This window comes from Arachis stenosperma, chromosome 5, assembly GCF_014773155.1.
Source record: "Arachis stenosperma cultivar V10309 chromosome 5, arast.V10309.gnm1.PFL2, whole genome shotgun sequence".
NCBI lineage: Eukaryota > Viridiplantae > Streptophyta > Magnoliopsida > Fabales > Fabaceae > Arachis > Arachis stenosperma.
The window spans coordinates 20,611,966-20,628,444 of record NC_080381.1 but is presented as its reverse complement, the minus strand read 5'-3'; the positions used below and the strand labels follow the sequence as shown (position 1 = coordinate 20,628,444).

The window sequence follows — 16,479 nt, the reverse complement described above, 5'->3', positions numbered from 1 at the left end:
TTTTTAATTAAATTCTTCTTAATAATAATTAATTTAATAATATAAAAATTCAACTAAAAAAATTAATGTAAAAATCTAAATAAAAAAATATATAGAGATACAGTTTAAAAAAAATTTAATATAAAAATTTAATTAAAAAAAATATAAATTTAATTAAAAATTTTATAAAATTATAAAATTAAATCAAAATAAAAATAATTCACCTAAAAACACAAAAAATAAAAAGAGAAAAAAGGATCTTAAATTAAAAAAAAAGAACCTACAGTATTAAGAATTTAAGATTTTCTTCTGTAGGTTTCGTACATTGATTAATTAATTAATTTCATTTAGAAAATCTAGAGAGCGAAACAGAAAAAGTTTAGGAACACAGAAAAAATTTTAGAGAGAGAATGACAGAGAGAGGGAAAGAGAAAGAGAGAAGTTTAAGGCAGCTGGGTTAGATGGATTTAGATTCTCAATTTCTCTTGAAACCAAAGTCTCCATTTCCAATTTTATATTTTAATTTCTCAGATCACAGACAGAGAAAGTGAGAGGAAAAAAAAAAAGGAAGAAAATTTATATAATTGAGCTGTAATTTATTATTATTACATATAAAAAATGCGGAGGGATTGTAATTTGTAAGAGATCGTCCTGCATCATATGTAATCTGTGTATGTGTGAGTGCATGCTCATCTCATCTGAAACCCCTTTCACTTTGAATCACCATTTGGTGGGTCTCTACAAAATACTGAAAGTTCTGGTTATACCCCCACAGATTTAAAATCACATCGGGCACTTTGTTGTTTGTCGCCATAGCAAGGTAAGCTCTGCAATGCATCCAAGGCTCTTTTTTTGTTCCCCAGCCTATTGAGTATTGACATGTAAACTTTTACCACTTAGGGTTTTTGTTTTGAGTGTTAAGGGGTTTTTTTTGTGACAAGTATTGTGTGATTTGTTTTTGGGGTGCTGTTTTCACTGGTGGTGATGTGAATGCGTTTGAAAAGTTGTGTGCTTGTTGATGATGGTGAGTTAATTTAGTGTGTTGCAGGTTTAGGGTTTGATTTGATCCAGTGGAAGGGGTTTGGGTATTTGGAGTATTTATTTTCCTGCTTGGGGTCTGTGAGCTCACTTAAGATAGTTCTTGGAAATTTGCAATTGCTGTTATGCTGTTGATTTAGGGATAAGTTTGTGTAATGATTAGTATTTTTGGATTGTATATTTCTTTAAAATGTTGAAGAAATATCTGCTATTGAGTAATTGATATTTGGATGTGTTGTAGTGCTGAGTAGTTTCCTGAAGGCAGGACACTAGGACATCAAGCTGAGTTATGGTAACATTGAGAGGAATGTTCTGAGATATTGGGGTACATCTTCTCTTTTATTGCTATCCCTTTTTTTATCTTGTTACTGTTTTGAATATTTCAAGTAGCAGCGATATTTAAATCACATTGTTGTCTGATGGAAGAATGGGAAAATGAAATATGATTGGCATCATTCCAACAAGTTGCCATCAGTCTAATGTTTCTCTATAACAGTAATTTTGTCATTATTATTCGAGCCACAGTAGAAATTTTTATATGAAATTTATGGGCAAGTATGAAATAAGAATACGGATGCATCAAGTATGGCTGTTGGTCTCACTATTTTATTTTGGTTTTATTATTAAATATTGGCTTTGTTTTTTGTTCTGTTTAATTTCTGGAAAAGTATAGCTATTAAGGATTGGGATCCCTGCTGATGTTGTTTTTGTGCTTGTAATAATTTATATTGTGCTCTTCTTCTAAAGTGACATAGTAAATCTTTGACACTGGAGGGATTCTTAATCAGATAACTAAAATCCGATTAGAGAACATGTTCCATCTATCTTTAACTCATGCTTTGTTTTGAGTAGGTATCACCCAAATCAGAAAGAAGTTTGCCAAACATTCTATGATTCAGACTGCTGATATGAGACTTGAATCAGGGACTTGTAATGTGTGTTCAGCTCCTTGTTCATCTTGCACATATCTTAACCATTCTCTCATGGGGTCAAAGGCTGAAGAATTTTCTGATGAAAATTGTCGTTTAGGGGAGGCCAATAATCACTATTCTATGGACCAAAGCAATTTATCTTCTCTTAGGAGTAAAGCTTCTGAAAACTTGCAGCATGCTGTTAGTGAAACCAGTAACATTCTCAGTGTTAATTCTAGTCAGGATTCTCTATCTGAAAATGCCCAGAGTAAGCAGGTCTTGTCAGATAAGTATCAGGGCTCAAAATATTTAGAAGGCCATGATGATAACATTTCTAGTATTAGTAGAGCCAGTGATTCTAATTTAGAGAACATCAGCCATCAAAGAAATGCAGAAAGGATAAATGCTTGTAGTTCAGCTTCAGTTAGTCATGTAGGCGCAGAAGGATCTGTTGGTACTCCATCTGTTGATATGTCTGGTTTGTCTGAGATTCCATTCTCTAAAGATGCAGATAGTGGGCATAGCACATCTAAGGTACAAAGCATGAATCGACAATCTCAAAGTGGTAAATCTCTCTCAAATAGTGCAAGGTTAATTCATCCAGAAGGGAATTCATTGTCTCGTATCCCTGAAAAGTTGTTAGAAAGCCCTAATGAAAACCCTAATTCATCATTGAACAAAGAGGCAGCATCTACTGTTGTATCTGGTGAGAAATCAATTGCCAGTAATGATAGCCCTAATGACAGTATTGCCAAGGTTTCATCGGAAGTTTGTCCAAAGTCAGAAGCAGGTACTGATGACATAGGTGATGCTAAAGATGAAAGCTGTAAAGGTTCAGTCCGTGATGGACAGCATGAGAAGACTGAGGAGTTGGTTAAATCCCCTTTTAAGCAGGAACTTCAATCTGAAGATGAGAGTGATGAATTGGATGCTGTGGAACATGACGTGAGTATTATTCCCTTTTCCCCCGAAATTAAACTTGATGAGGATTATAATGGAAGATTGTAATGTTATATCATGTGTAGATGCTTAACCTCTACTTCAATTTCTGATTTTCATTTGATTGGGAAACAGGTAAAAGTGTGTGACATATGTGGAGATGCTGGTCGGGAGGATCTACTAGCTATATGCAGTAGGTGCAGTGATGGTGCTGAGCACACGTATGCATAAGAAATTTTCCCCTTATTCCTTCATCACTTTTGTCATATTGTTACAGATTCCTTTACCTAAAATGAATCTTACTATAATTATTTATTTGAATCAGCTACTGCATGCGAGAAATGCTTCAGAAGGTCCCTGAAGGGGAATGGTTATGTGAAGAATGTAAATATGCAGAGGAGACTAGAAATCAAGGGCTTGGTAAGTGTCAAGTAGTGTTTCATACTAAGAAATAAATTTTTCTGGGGATTGACGTTTTAGAACCTTTATGCTCTCTGTGTATCATAATAATCTCTTTCTAGAAACTGAAAATTTGCATGTATCTGATATTGAGGGTTATAAAAGCAGTAGAGCAACCATGCTTACCTATGGCTATGTGCTGACATATCTGTGGAACTGAATTTTGTGATCCAGAAGCTGAGGAGAAAATGATTCTTAAAGGTAGTTTAACTTCACAAGTTTCTAACAAACGACTTTTGGAAAACATTGAAGTAGCTTCTGCAGCAAAAAGGCAAGCTCTTGAATCAAGCACAGGGTCACCAAAGGCATCGAGTCCTAAAAGATTAGTCCCTCTGTCTCGTGAATCTTCGTTTAAGAACTTAGATAAAGGAAAGGTGAAGCCTGGTCATCTGATGCCTATTCATAATCATTCTAGCGGTGATGACACAGAAGTTGCTCGATCTCCTTCCATTGGTCCCCGAAGTCAAATTCCTAAGAGTATGGATTTATCTTTCATACGGGTTGCTTCATTGTAACACACTATATTGTTCTTTTTGCGTCTTTTAAGCAGTTAGTTTCTTTGATAGTTTTCTATCATTGTTTTGCAGATGTTTATTCATCTTAATGTTTTTTCCCCTTCTTCTTATGAGCAGGTACATTGTCGAAATGTAGTTCTTTCAACAACTTGAGTTCCAAGCCTAGAGTCAAAATTGTTGATGATGTTGTTCCCCAGAAACCGAAAGGGGCTGGTGATCAGTCTTCCAAGAATATGGAGATGCCTGCCCGCATGACAGGAAAATCAACGTTATTCAAATCGTCAAGTTTGGGTAGGTCAAGTACAACTGCACCAAAAGTTAAAATGCTTTCGCCCAAGTCTGCAACTGTCCAGGAGCCGAAAGGACTAAAACATATGAAAGAATCAGGTGCATTTGACAGGAAATTTCCATCTAGGACTGATCGGCCTGTTGTTAGTTCATCAATAGCTAGTTCTGTTGTGTCTACGGCTAAGGGTGATCAGAAGCTAACATCTCGTGGTGAAACCACTAAACCTTCAGCAGTATGCAACAATCGAGAGTTGAAGGTTAACCAGGATGGAAAATCAAATACATCATATAAGTTAGTGAGTAATGTAAGTCAGAAAACTTTGGAGCCTCAAGTTTGCTCAGGTGTGACCTCAATCGGAAGCATATTACTCCTGCTATATAGTATCTTGTGCCTTCTATTTTTCTGTGTAAATATGCTGCTCTTGACATCGTTCATTTCATTTTACTAAAGCCATCTGCCATCATCTATGTTTTTACCCCCCATTTTTAGCATCTTGCAGTATTGATTTTGTGGTCAGAACTGTTCTCTGTTGAGAATCATACTAATTTATTTATTCTTTGACTGTTACAGAGAAAACATCAACCCATATTGATGAAGCTGTACAGGACGTCCTGCCTCGGCCACGAGAGACAGCAAATCAGGTTGAGAAAACTAGAGGTGGTATTGATGATCGTGTGAGGCCAGGTTTTAGTAATGCTTCAAAAAATCCAATCTGTCAAAAATGTAAAGAATATGGCCATGTTCTGGAATTTTGTACAGCTGGTAATACACAGGAATCTGGAGCTGAAGTATCATTCTCTGCTTCAAGTAGTTCAATTGAGGATATGCATAAGGGTAATAAATTGAAAGCTGCAATCCAGGCTGCCCTACTTAGAAGGCCTGAAATATACAAGAAGAAAGAAACACCTAATCAAACTGATGGGGTTTCTCCATCAGGCACAAACTTGAATGGTGAAGTCATTTTGCAAGACCAACCAATTGTTTCAAGCTTGCCAAAGAATATTGTATCAGCTGTAGAAACCCGGGAACAGCAAGAAATCCTTGAGAGTTCTACATCTGATTCGATCAAATGTTTGTCTGATGATGATTTGAAGCAACCTAAAGTTTCTCCAACTGGTTTTTGTTCTCAACCAGTAAAGTCAGATTCTGTTGGCCTTGCTGCTGGAAAGCCTGTAGTAAGAGATTTGTCTAATAAAGCTTTGGCCATCCCAATTGCCATTTCGAAGATGTTGGTCATTCCAGAATATGAATATATCTGGCAGTATGGAATATTCATTCATGGACTAGTTTATCTTCAATTCTGGAATTTTCTTGCTACGTTACTTTTCGTGTTTTGCAACGAAATGTTTTACAGGATCTTTGTTGTTGACATGCAGGGGTGTATTTGAAGTGCATCGAAATGGAAAGCCTCCTAACTTTTGTGCTGGAGTTCAAGCACATTTATCCTCTTGTGCTTCCCCAAAGGTTCGTCAGGAAGTGAACAAGTTTCTACCCAAAGTTACCCTGAATGAAGTTCCTCGTTTGAGCACATGGCCTTCACAATTTCGTCAAGTTGGCACAAGAGAAGATCATATTGCTCTTTACTTCTTTGCCAAAGATATTGAGAGGCAAGCATATGAATATCACTTATATTTTTACATTATTCTATGAAGTGCAAATTTATTTCTTGTTTGATTTGTTATAATATTGACTTTTATAGTGATGTTCGTATACAGTTATGAGAGGCACTACAAGGGTCTAGTGGATCACATGATTAGAAGTGATTTAGCACTTAAAGGAACTTTTGATGGTGTTGAACTTCTTATATTCCCATCCAGTCAACTTCCTGAAAATTCACAGCGTAAGAAATTGTTCCATATTTTTGTCAAACCAATATGGAAAGCTAGTTATGAAAGAGTATTTTGGGCTTGTGGCTTGTGGCTTGTGTTGAAGTCTATATACCTTCATAGATTGTTTTTCAAAGATGGCAGAAATTCAGTTAGTATGAAATTTTGAATTTTCCAAGTAAATGGGAAATCTCTTACAAGTGGTACCATGCTTATGTTCTATAGCTCACTTTAGCTTGCTCTTTTTTGTAAATGGATGGTTCATCGGGTGATTATATGGCTAATTGTTGGTGATATTCGTTTATTTGTATTCATGATTCTATTTATATATATTGTTTCATCAGAGGTTTGAATACTGTGTAAAACCAATATAACAGATGAAATATAAGATTGCAAAGAATGATAATGCTTTGTGTCGAATTTGGCATTAGTCAAGTATGATAATTTGACCATGTATTTTCAGTTGGCATATTTTCATTAGTAGCATACTGGAATATTTTCGCTATTGACAAACTTGTTAAGGCTGATTATCATCCTATGTTTTGGCAGGCTGGAATATGTTGTTTTTCTTATGGGGCGTATTTAGGGGGAGGAGGATCAGTCATTCAGATTCTACAGAAAAAAATTGTATTCCCAGTCTGAATGCAGTGCCAGTTGAAGAGGATTCTACTACTGCTGTTGTGACCAAGTCTGAAACGCATTGCTCCCAAAAATACACAGATGAAAAAACAATTGCCTGTGATGAAGTATGCGCTGCACGTCCTCCATCTGGTTATATAGACCAACCTCGGATTACAGCAAGTATGATCAATGATAACAATGACCAGACACATCTGGGTTTGCAAGTAAAATTGGAGAAGCAAGATAGTGGAGTTGACATCAAATCTACATCAGTGGTTCCAATTGACAGTAAATTTTTATGCCACGAGATGAAATCCACTGGTTCATCACTGGTAACGTCTTTATTCTTATTAGGGTAATTTGATAGACTAAACATTATGTTTTCTACTTGATATAAATCTGCCGACATGCACTTGTTCCCAATATTGTGATCTGATCATGATCCCCGTTACTATTTAAGTTAGAATTTAGAAAGTCCACTTTGATCTAGATTGTTTATGGGCATTGCTTTGTACAATTTCCTTAATTTCGATTATTATACAGTCACATTTCTCCACTTCTTATTTTTTGGTATTTAAAGATTGTAGCTTTGAGGATAATACTTCTTAACATACCGTGTTAGACATTCTTGATTATTATATCTGGGGAGGTAATGTCGGTACGAGACCCAGTTGACTGTTTGTGTTGGGAAGAAACAAAGTAATGGTAAGCTAGTAGGTGTAGAACGAAGTCCCAGACATGATGGCCCATTACATGGATAATTTGTTGCTTGCAGATCATGCTGTAGATTATGTGTACTTTTGAGATCACTAATTAAAAAAAACGCATTTGATCAAGAGTAGCTTTAGTTACTTTTGGCTGATTATCTCACTGTCTTTTAAAAGATGCTCTCAACGTTGTGCAGAAACCTAATGGACTAGAACATGGACAGTGCAGAGAGTCTAAGCCTCCTGAAGCGATTGGGACTAGTGTAAATACAAGAACTGTTGAAACAAAAACTGGTTTTGACATTTCTGTAAAGCAAGAGAAAGCCTTGTTGACAGAGATTCCCTCTGTTGGCAAACAAGAAAGAGGTACTCCAAGCAGTGTTGTTAATCATAAAATGTCAGAGAGAGTGAACAGTGACGAAGATCAGCAAAATCCCAGTATGAAACAGAAAGCAGATGATCACTATATTGACTTGGAAGCAACAACTTCTTGCGATCAAGGAAAAGGTGCCGAAAGCCATTCGATTAAACAAAAAATTTCAGGGAGGATAAACAGTGATGAAGAAGGTCAGCAAAGGCCCAAGAGAAAACCAAAAGGTGTTTACTTTATTGACTTGGAGGCAACTGTTGGAGATCAAGAAACAGAGACTGCAAGCAATGACAGTAAGGATAGAATTTCTGAGAGAATCAATGGTGATGAAGATCAGCAAAGGCCTAAGACGAAGCAGAAAGATTATCATTATATTGACTTGGAGGCACCTGTAGACAATCATGACCAAGATTCTGCAAACAGTATTTGTAAGGATGAAGTTTTGGGGAGAATGGATGGCGAAGGTAAGCAATGGCCAAAGAAGAAACAAAAAGATTATCATTATATTGACTTGGAGGCAAACAATGAGGAGGAAGTTCAATATGTAGATCTTTCTGACACAGTTATGCAGGCTCCTGTAGTCAGTTGTCAGAAACGGTCTTGGGACGAGGTGGTAAATGGAAAATTGGAAGATGGAGGAAGCTCTAGCAAGAAGCTGAAGGCAGGTTTTGGCGGGATTTATGGGGGTTCCAGTTCCGAAGGTAGGGACTCTCTTGAAATCGGTTCGTCTTCTTCAGTTGAGGGAAAAGGGTGTAAAGAAGCTTGTGAGGAGAAAATCATCCCTGAGGATGTTGGATCAATCGAAAGAACCTTCTTTCCCGTTGATAACTCGCGGATGGTGCTAAGCAGCACGTTGCTAAAAGGGCCTCATGAGTACAGGGACCGATTTCATGATGCAATTCCAAATCTAGAGCTTGGTTTAAGGGGCGAAACAATACCACCTCCACCTCCACCTCCACAGCGAATGCTTCCTTTCCTTGTTGGAGCAGTAGACAGGAAAAACAGCCCAGAAATCCGTCCGGATGGCTTGGTAAACGAGCAGGAAGATGATGATGGTGATGCTGCATCTCTTTCACTTTCTCTATCATTTCCAACTTCCAACAAGGACCCAAAAATACCTGCTACAAAAGCAGCAGAGGTCTTACCTGATGAGCATCGTGTGAATAGTTCGTTCCTCCTTTTTGGAAGATACACAGACAAATAATCTGCTGCTATTTGCTGATATAATCATGTACATTATCCTGTTCCAGATGGCTCATCATCCTGTATTAACAAAGGAGCCATTGTCCTCAGCAAGAGTCAATAAGTTTTCTTCTTTTTCACTTTGTCAAATACATGTTTTTATGTTTAGCCTTTTGGTTTTCAGAATGCATAGTTTACGGCTGTTTGTATGTATATAGAGAGAATTGAAGCCGGTCATAATTTCAGAAATTACTACTACTACTACTACTACTACTACTACTAGGAGAACTTGCATATGGAGTGGCAAATAGATGGAGAACTTGAAGCCGGTCATAATTGCAGTGGCTTTGCGACAATGCTACTTGTGCTGTGTTTTCGCCTTATTTTCATACTTGTTTCTTGGATGAAATTTTTAAGATTTGGAGTTGAAAAAATCTTTAAGTAATCAACATTTCATTCATCCAGCAAATTTTTTAACAAATCAGTCAATTTTATAACAAAAGGAAATATACAAAATTTAACAAGAAAATTATTTAAAATTATTGAAAAAGAACATTCAAAACTTAAAGAAACGTTCAAAATTATTCAAAAAAAAAAAAAAATCAGATATGCGAGAAGTTGTTGCTGGAGGTGAGAACAGTGTATTCGACGACGAAGGATGTTTCTTGCGTTGTGGCAGCGGCATTGTTTTGGTGATGAACGGACATGTTGCACAAGGAATGGAGAAAACATTCAAAACCTATTGAAAAAGAACACTCATTGTGAGAAGCTAAAGTTGGAGGTGAGAACAGTGTATTTGACTGTGAGGGATGTTTCTTGCGTTGCGGCAACGACGTTCTGGCATTCTAGCGATGAACGGTAATGTTGGACGAGGAACAATGACGGTTACCATTTGGACCTCCGTGAACTTGTGGCTGGAGGTGAAACACCATCGTAGACACGACAAGGATGGCGAGAGATGGATGGCGGCTGTTGGATCCCTTGAGTGGGCTTCCATTTATTTTGGGTTTGGCTTTGTTTTTGAGTTAGGTATGAACAGTGTCTCTATTCGAGTCTAAATTTTTCAAGAAGTTGGACTCTAGCATTTATAGATTTGCCTGATCTTTGACGTAGTCACGTTACGTCGGGTATGCCGCCTTTTTGGAATAGGTCAGGTATTCGACGTGCTTTTCAAAATTTCCAAACATTGCGTCTTTTTATAGTACTGCGCACGTTACTTTTACGATTACTTTGGAAACCGCGCACGTCATAAATGAAGGAGCGTGAAATACTTTTGCACCTAGTGTGTTATAAATACGAAAAGCCATTTTTCTTTTTTCTTTTTTCGTTTCTTCTTCTGAATCATTTCATCTTCATTTCCTCTTCAAGGCTCTTCGTAACCCCTTTTTCTTCTTCCACATTTTTTTATCTTAAATTTTTGGTTGGGAGTTTTTGTTCATTTGTTGGAAGTTTTAGATCGTACGTGATTTTACTGTTGTTGTGTATTGACTCCGCTTTGTATTTCCTCAAGGTTGGTTTCTTTGATCTTTTGAACTTCTCTTTACGTTCTAGATGATGCGCCTTTGCTTTGTTTTTTATTTCTTTTGTCAATAATTCTTTGTATGTTTGACAATTATGTGTTATGAAAATCGATTGTGAAAGTTGTTTCTTTCTTTATTGTTGCTGTGAAACTGAGTGTGGGATTTTTATTCTATGTCTTTTTCAAACGGTGCCATTTTTCTTACTGAAGATGATGCCATTTTCATATTTTGGAAATGTAGTGTATTTGTTGTGTGTATGAAGGGTTGTAAGAATTGTAACGTTATTGGTTGATGACGACCTGACCTCTTTTGACTGTGTAAATGCTTATGTTATTATTCTTGTCTTGTCGACTTGTAGTGATGATATTCTTTCATTGTATTGTAGGTATAGTTTTTATGTCTCGATCAGTTATTCACATGTCCTCTAAAGTTCTGTCCGACTTGACCTTGGTAGATATATTCGTTCTTACTCCTATTGATAAAGAGTATGCCGAGACTTTTCGTAGGCACCATAAGTTGTGTGTGAAAGTCGAGAGGATAAGCGTAGGTATGAGATCTCAATTGCTGATCATGAGAAGGGAGTTTGTTTTCCCCGACTTAGTAACTCGGAACGCCATTTCATATATGTGTATGAGTGTTTTTTCACGAAATTAGGGTTAGTCTTTCTTTTACCAACTTTAAATCTGATGTTCTTAGGGTATGTAAGGTTGCTCCTTCCCAACTTCATCTTAATTCTTAGGGTTTCTTAAAGCTTTATCCACTCCTCTGTCATGAACACGACGTCCCTCCTTCTCTTAAAATTTTCTTTTATCTTTTTGTTCTCACTAAACTTTTTAGTTCCAAGAAGTAGAGTTGGATCTTCTCCTGAGCTGTTTAGCGGAGGAAGATATCTTTGCCATTTTTTATGATTCTTTTCATTATTTTAAAAATTACTTCTTTAAAATCCGTTTTGTACTTTAATTTTCTGAATATATACAGGAGAAGAAGATGTAGATGACGAAAATAATAATGATGATGATAAAGAAGGAAGGTAAAAAAAGGAAAATAAATTAAACAGCAACAATAATAAGAAAATACCGATGGCAATAGAAATAACAACAACAATGTTGAGCAAGAAGAATGCAAAAAAAAAAAAAAACGATGATGATAACAAAAAAATATCGATGATTAAAAATTTGGTTTTAAAAAAAGTTTGAATGTCTAATTTTATTGAATTGAAAAAAAGAGGAAGGAATTATATTTATTTATCCATCCTTTTGAAAATGAAATTAATTCATGTTAGGACTTAACTTGATGAATTATTATTTTTTTTATTTTTGATAAATTATTTTACATGTTAGAAAATGTATACAATTATAATTCATCTTGCAACCAACAATTCCGGTAGCAAAATAAAAATAAAAATTCGTTTATACCGTTGAAATTTATTATTAGGTGAGAATATTTTTAACTTTTTGTCACCAAAACTAATTGTTTGATGAGTTTTAATTATACAGAATATTTTTCATTCATGGACAATTCAGATTATTATTATTAGATATTTTTAAGTGAGACTAAAAAGAATATATAAAAATATATTATATGATAATATTATATTTTAGGATATCAATAGATACAAAAAAAAAAATAAAAAATTATTTGATAAATGATTCATTGTTAAAAGTGTTTGACTTTTGCAAAGATTACCTCAACAGTCACTTATATTAGGTGATTAGATTAGGAAATAGATTTTAATTTTTTTTTCAATTCTTAACATAGTGGGATCTTTTATCTTAAGTTTTTAAGAGATTAATTTTAATATATTAATATTATAAAATATTTTATATAATTATATAATTATAATTATTTTTTTAAATAAAATTAATATAAAAGATAATTATTTTTATTAATATAACGTTATACAATTAAATACACATGTAAAACAAATTTATATTATAGTATATTAAAATAAAATTTATTTTTTAAATAAAAATTATATAAAAATATTAAATAATAAAAAATCATTATTCTATTAAATAAATAAAAAAAATAAGAGAATCCACCATGTTTATTAACACTTCACTTCCGACCATTTTAAAAAAAAAGGAAAATATTCAGATAAATAAAATTGTGGTGATTATTTTACAAACAAAAATACCGTCTTGACTCTTGTCTGCTTCAGTTGAGTCCCCCCCCAAAAATCTCTCTCTCTCTCTCTCTCTCTAATGGCTGCTTCTTTCGCGCCATTCTTGATTTCAGGTAAACTTTTCCTTCCTAACACATTCTAATTTTTCAAACATCGTGTAATGATCTTCACTCATTTAGTCCATTAATTTTAGGGTTTTTCTTATGGTTTTACTGCTTTCTGTTTCTTGCGCTTATGTCCGATTGATTTCCATCACCAAGATGAAAGCTTCTTTGGAGTGTAATAATTAAGATCTTTTAAGAGGTTTTAGATTTAATTTGGGAATAGGTGGATCTCATGTTAAGTCACCTGAGTTGTGGTCGACAAAGAAAAATTCTTATGGCGTTGGAGTCCACCTTGGACCTAAGCTTGTAGTTCAAAGAAAATCAAACCTTGTGAGCAGGAGGAACCGCACTTCATCAATTTGTGCTGAATACCGGTATGTTCATCAATTTGACTTTATTAGGAATTCAACATCACTTTGTCTTTAAACTGTGTTTTACTTAATTTAATGGAATTTACGTAGTGGTTAATTATTTATGGCTGTATGCATTCAATTATATGGTAATATGCTTATTTCTCATATCAATATCACTTGCTTGGGGCAATTTTATAGGTTTATTAAAATAATACTGATGGAATCCTTTTTATTTGTGATATGTGCACAAATTGTTTTTGTTTCTTTTCAACCTTCTCTTTGAGATTAAATAATTATGTAATAATATTCAAGACCGGTTGTTTTGGTTGAACTTGTCAAAGAAAAAGATCAGAGATGAAGAATGGATATTGATGTTGAAAGTTTCTTTCCACAGTTAACTGTACTTGTATGATTGAATTTCATGGTTTTCTAGAGCTGCATTCTCTGTGATGAATTAGAAAAATAAAATAAAAATAAGGTACCGGTAACTTGTGGTGATTGGGTGCATGGTATCTGAGAATATTTTGGAGGATCACGTGTAGATTTTCTTTTCATGTTCAGTTTCCCTTTTGCAGTGACAGTAGTGGAGGTGGAGGTGGGGATTTTCTTGCTGGCTTTATTCTAGGTGGTGCGATTTTTGGAACTCTGGCATATGTCTTTGCTCCCCAGGTGATTTCTTGCTTCTTTAATTTTAAAGTTTGGCTAGTTTAACTGAAAAGATGTATGATGAATGTGTTTGAGTTTGAGCTTGAGCTTGAGCTTGAGCTGAGCCTGAGCCTGAAATAAGGAAGAGAAAAGGTAAGATAGATTAATCATGCAGTAGATGACCACTTTTCATTTTTCTTTTCTTCCTTTTTGCAATGAGATGCAACCACATCAGGATGAACTAAGCAATGGATTGTTAATTATTAACTAGCCTGTTGTTGTTTCTTTTCCTAGTGAAACATTGTGCCATGCTTTAAGGGATAAATTTTACTTTTCTAAGGACTGAAAAATTAATGTATGAATTTTCCTGCCATTTTTAATATCATGAATGATTTGGATGTGATGGCTTTGAGTTGTAAAACTATGCTGCAAACCTTTCCTTCTTAGACCTCTTTTATTGTCATGACTTAAAGTAGGTGACTTAAAGTAGTTATGTGTGCACTACTTTGAACGGCTTTGAAACGTGTTTATTCCATGTCTATACTGAAGCTTATCCATCGGGGCAAGAGTTATTCTGCATTATCTATTTTGTTGTATTGCTATTATCTCAATTATTACTGTTTTCTTGCGCATATCATTGTTGGCATTTTGCAGTCTTAGTTTTAAGCCCAGATGTTGACTTCATTTTGTGTGATGCAGATCAGAAGATCTCTGCTAAATGAAGATGAATATGGGTTTCGGAAGGCCAAAAGACCAATATATTACGACGAAGGGTTAGAGGTAATTAGGGTTCCCCTGTCCTTTTGATTTAACTCTTCTGTGTCATTGGAATGTGCTGAGTTTGTTATGATTATGTTCCTGAAAGCAGAGGACCCGTATGACCTTGAACGAAAAGATAAGCCAACTAAACTCTGCTATTGACAATGTCTCTTCGCGTTTGAGAGGTGGCAATAATGTGCCTGCTGCAAAGATAGAAAGTGATCCTGAAGTGGAGGCTAACATCTGAGGCGCTTCCAGTTTTATACTGTTGTCCCTGATGCTTTGTAGTAGTGGAAATATTACAACCTGAAAATCACATTCCTCGTTATCCGTGATAATTTTTCCTTTCTTTTTTGATGATGGTTCGAAGGCAAAAGACTAGGTGATGAACTCACCGTTAAGCTCTCACAATCTTACTCTTGTTTTGAGGATGATTTGGTTATTGGGGATAACATCAAACTCTTATGTAACTTGTTGCATATAGAACTCCAGTTACTACTTTGCCACTAAACCTTGCTGGATATTGAAATGAATTTAAATCATCCTTTTCATCAAGACCCAAAAAAAAAAAAAAGAAAAAACGTCAACAGTTTACAGTATATATCGTTTGTATGGTTAGGTAAAATTTATTCAACAGTGTAGGTAGTGTAGCTACTAGGGAAAAAACATATTGAAACTTGTAAGATGAGCAGCCATAGCTAGTTTCTCAAAGAATTGAGTATAAATCACCAATAATCATATCAGGAACATTCCCCCTACTTTAAATGACGGAATGGCATAAATTTGTTCACCGAAAATTACAAGTGACACAGCAGAGCATACTTGAAAAACGCTGGTATTTATTAGTTGAATGAATTCACTAACACCTCTTTAATTGGTATTTTATAAATATTTTTTTGAGTGTCAAATCTGTTAGATAATGTATTAGGACCTGATATTTATTTATTTCTGTTTTATGCTTATGTGTATGATTCAGTTAATAGGGTCAAAGTTATTAGTGGCCTCAGAGGCAAGTTAGTTTTTTTTATTCAGCTAGTTTCTAGTTTTAAGGAAGTGGAGTCCTATTCTTAAGATAGTGGAGTGAGTGGTTAGTTTCCTTTTCTTTCTGTTATTGTATTTAACAGTTTATTGAATAGTGGTAGAGTGTAGTTTTTTTTGCTTCTTCAGTTCTCTAGTGTTCAACTCTCTCTCTCTTTTTCTCTGAACATACAACAGTTCGAGTGTGAGATCTGCAATACATTGCAGAACAGTGAGTGAGAGTGTGTGAGGATTGAGTGAAACAACAACAAATTGGTATCAAGAGCCTTAAGTATCTTAAGGGCTGTGGTGATGGAAGCTTCATCAACAACTATTGGGCTAGCAGGCATTGCTCCTCCAATCCTTGATGGGAGCAATTATCATGTCTGGCAAGTGAGGATGAAAGCATTCCTTGAAGGAGCTGATCTGTGGGAGGCAGTGGAGGATGACTACGTGGTGCCTCCATTGGTTGTCAATCCAACTGCAAATCAACAAAAGCTCTACAAAGAACGTGTGACTAGAAAAGCCAAAGCAAGATCTAGTCTCTATGCTGCTGTTACTCCTATTATTTTTAATAGGATTATGAGTCTAGAATCTGCAAAAGATATTTGGGATTTTTTGAAGAAAGAATATGAGGGCAATAAGAAGATTAAAGGAATGAAAGCAATGAACCTTAAAAGGGAGCTAGAAAGAGTGCAGATGAGGGAAAATGAATCAGTTCAAGAATTTGCTAATAAACTCCTAGACTTAACCAATAAATTGGCACTGTTGGGTACTGATCTTGGAGAGGAAAGACTTGTCGAGAAACTCCTGTGTTCTGTACCTGAAAGATTTGAAGCTACTATAGCATCTCTTGAGAACACAAGAGAAATCTCAGAGATGCCATTTGCTGAAGCAGTTAGTGCTCTTCAAGCACAAGAACAAAGGAGGGTACTGAGGAGAGGAGATGAGCCAGTTGAAGGTGCAATGCAGGCTAGGGTGAAGCATGGAAGTGGTGAGAAGAAGAAGCAAGGCAAGCAGTTTGGTGCTCAACAGACCAGTTTTAGTTCAAGTGATGCACAAGTGAGGAAAAGGAGTGATGAAGCCTGCAAACACTGTGGAAAGAAAGGTCATCCTTTCT

The 16,479-nt window shown here is 35.3% G+C and overlaps 2 protein-coding genes across 4 annotated transcripts; both read left to right on the top strand.

Annotated features, from left to right (window-relative positions):
* The first annotated feature begins 341 nt into the window (after nucleotides 1-341).
* Nucleotides 342-9,192, top strand: LOC130982145 (uncharacterized). 2 transcript variants are annotated; one of them, XM_057906016.1, is made up of 12 exons: nucleotides 342-799; nucleotides 1,259-1,342; nucleotides 1,870-2,873; nucleotides 3,003-3,088; nucleotides 3,193-3,287; nucleotides 3,501-3,803; nucleotides 3,959-4,471; nucleotides 4,701-5,391; nucleotides 5,507-5,737; nucleotides 5,846-5,970; nucleotides 6,506-6,909; nucleotides 7,482-9,192. In XM_057906016.1, the coding sequence occupies exons 3-12, from the start codon at nucleotides 1,908-1,910 to the stop codon at nucleotides 8,856-8,858; spliced, it is 4,791 nt and encodes a 1,596-aa protein (XP_057761999.1). In that variant the 5' UTR covers nucleotides 342-799; nucleotides 1,259-1,342; nucleotides 1,870-1,907; the 3' UTR covers nucleotides 8,859-9,192. The 2 variants fall into 2 exon arrangements, with proteins under 2 accessions (XP_057761999.1, XP_057762000.1); XM_057906017.1 differs by lacking the exon at nucleotides 1,259-1,342.
* A 3,254-nt stretch (nucleotides 9,193-12,446) lies between these two features.
* Nucleotides 12,447-14,897, top strand: LOC130981925 (uncharacterized). 2 transcript variants are annotated; one of them, XM_057905692.1, is made up of 5 exons: nucleotides 12,447-12,594; nucleotides 12,809-12,959; nucleotides 13,514-13,607; nucleotides 14,283-14,363; nucleotides 14,449-14,897. In XM_057905692.1, the coding sequence occupies exons 1-5, from the start codon at nucleotides 12,561-12,563 to the stop codon at nucleotides 14,587-14,589; spliced, it is 501 nt and encodes a 166-aa protein (XP_057761675.1). In that variant the 5' UTR covers nucleotides 12,447-12,560; the 3' UTR covers nucleotides 14,590-14,897. The 2 variants fall into 2 exon arrangements, with proteins under 2 accessions (XP_057761675.1, XP_057761676.1); XM_057905693.1 differs by having other exon boundaries at nucleotides 12,484-12,594; nucleotides 14,452-14,897.
* The last annotated feature ends 1,582 nt before the right edge of the window (nucleotides 14,898-16,479 follow it).

What these genes read in the sequence shown, in the direction of transcription:
- LOC130982145 (XM_057906017.1), top strand. Translation starts at nt 1,908, where the DNA reads ATGATTCAGACTGCTGATATGAGACTTGAATCAGGGACTTGTAATGTG. An exon ending in GACTAGAAATCAAGGGCTTG is followed by an intron (nt 3,288 to 3,500) that starts GTAAGTGTCAAG and finishes TTTGTGATCCAG; the next exon opens with AAGCTGAGGAGAAAATGATT. An exon ending in GGAGCCTCAAGTTTGCTCAG is followed by an intron (nt 4,472 to 4,700) that starts GTGTGACCTCAA and finishes TGACTGTTACAG; the next exon opens with AGAAAACATCAACCCATATT.
- LOC130981925 (XM_057905692.1), top strand. Translation starts at nt 12,561, where the DNA reads ATGGCTGCTTCTTTCGCGCCATTCTTGATTTCAG. An exon ending in CATATGTCTTTGCTCCCCAG is followed by an intron (nt 13,608 to 14,282) that starts GTGATTTCTTGC and finishes TGTGTGATGCAG; the next exon opens with ATCAGAAGATCTCTGCTAAA. An exon ending in ATTACGACGAAGGGTTAGAG is followed by an intron (nt 14,364 to 14,448) that starts GTAATTAGGGTT and finishes TGTTCCTGAAAG; the next exon opens with CAGAGGACCCGTATGACCTT.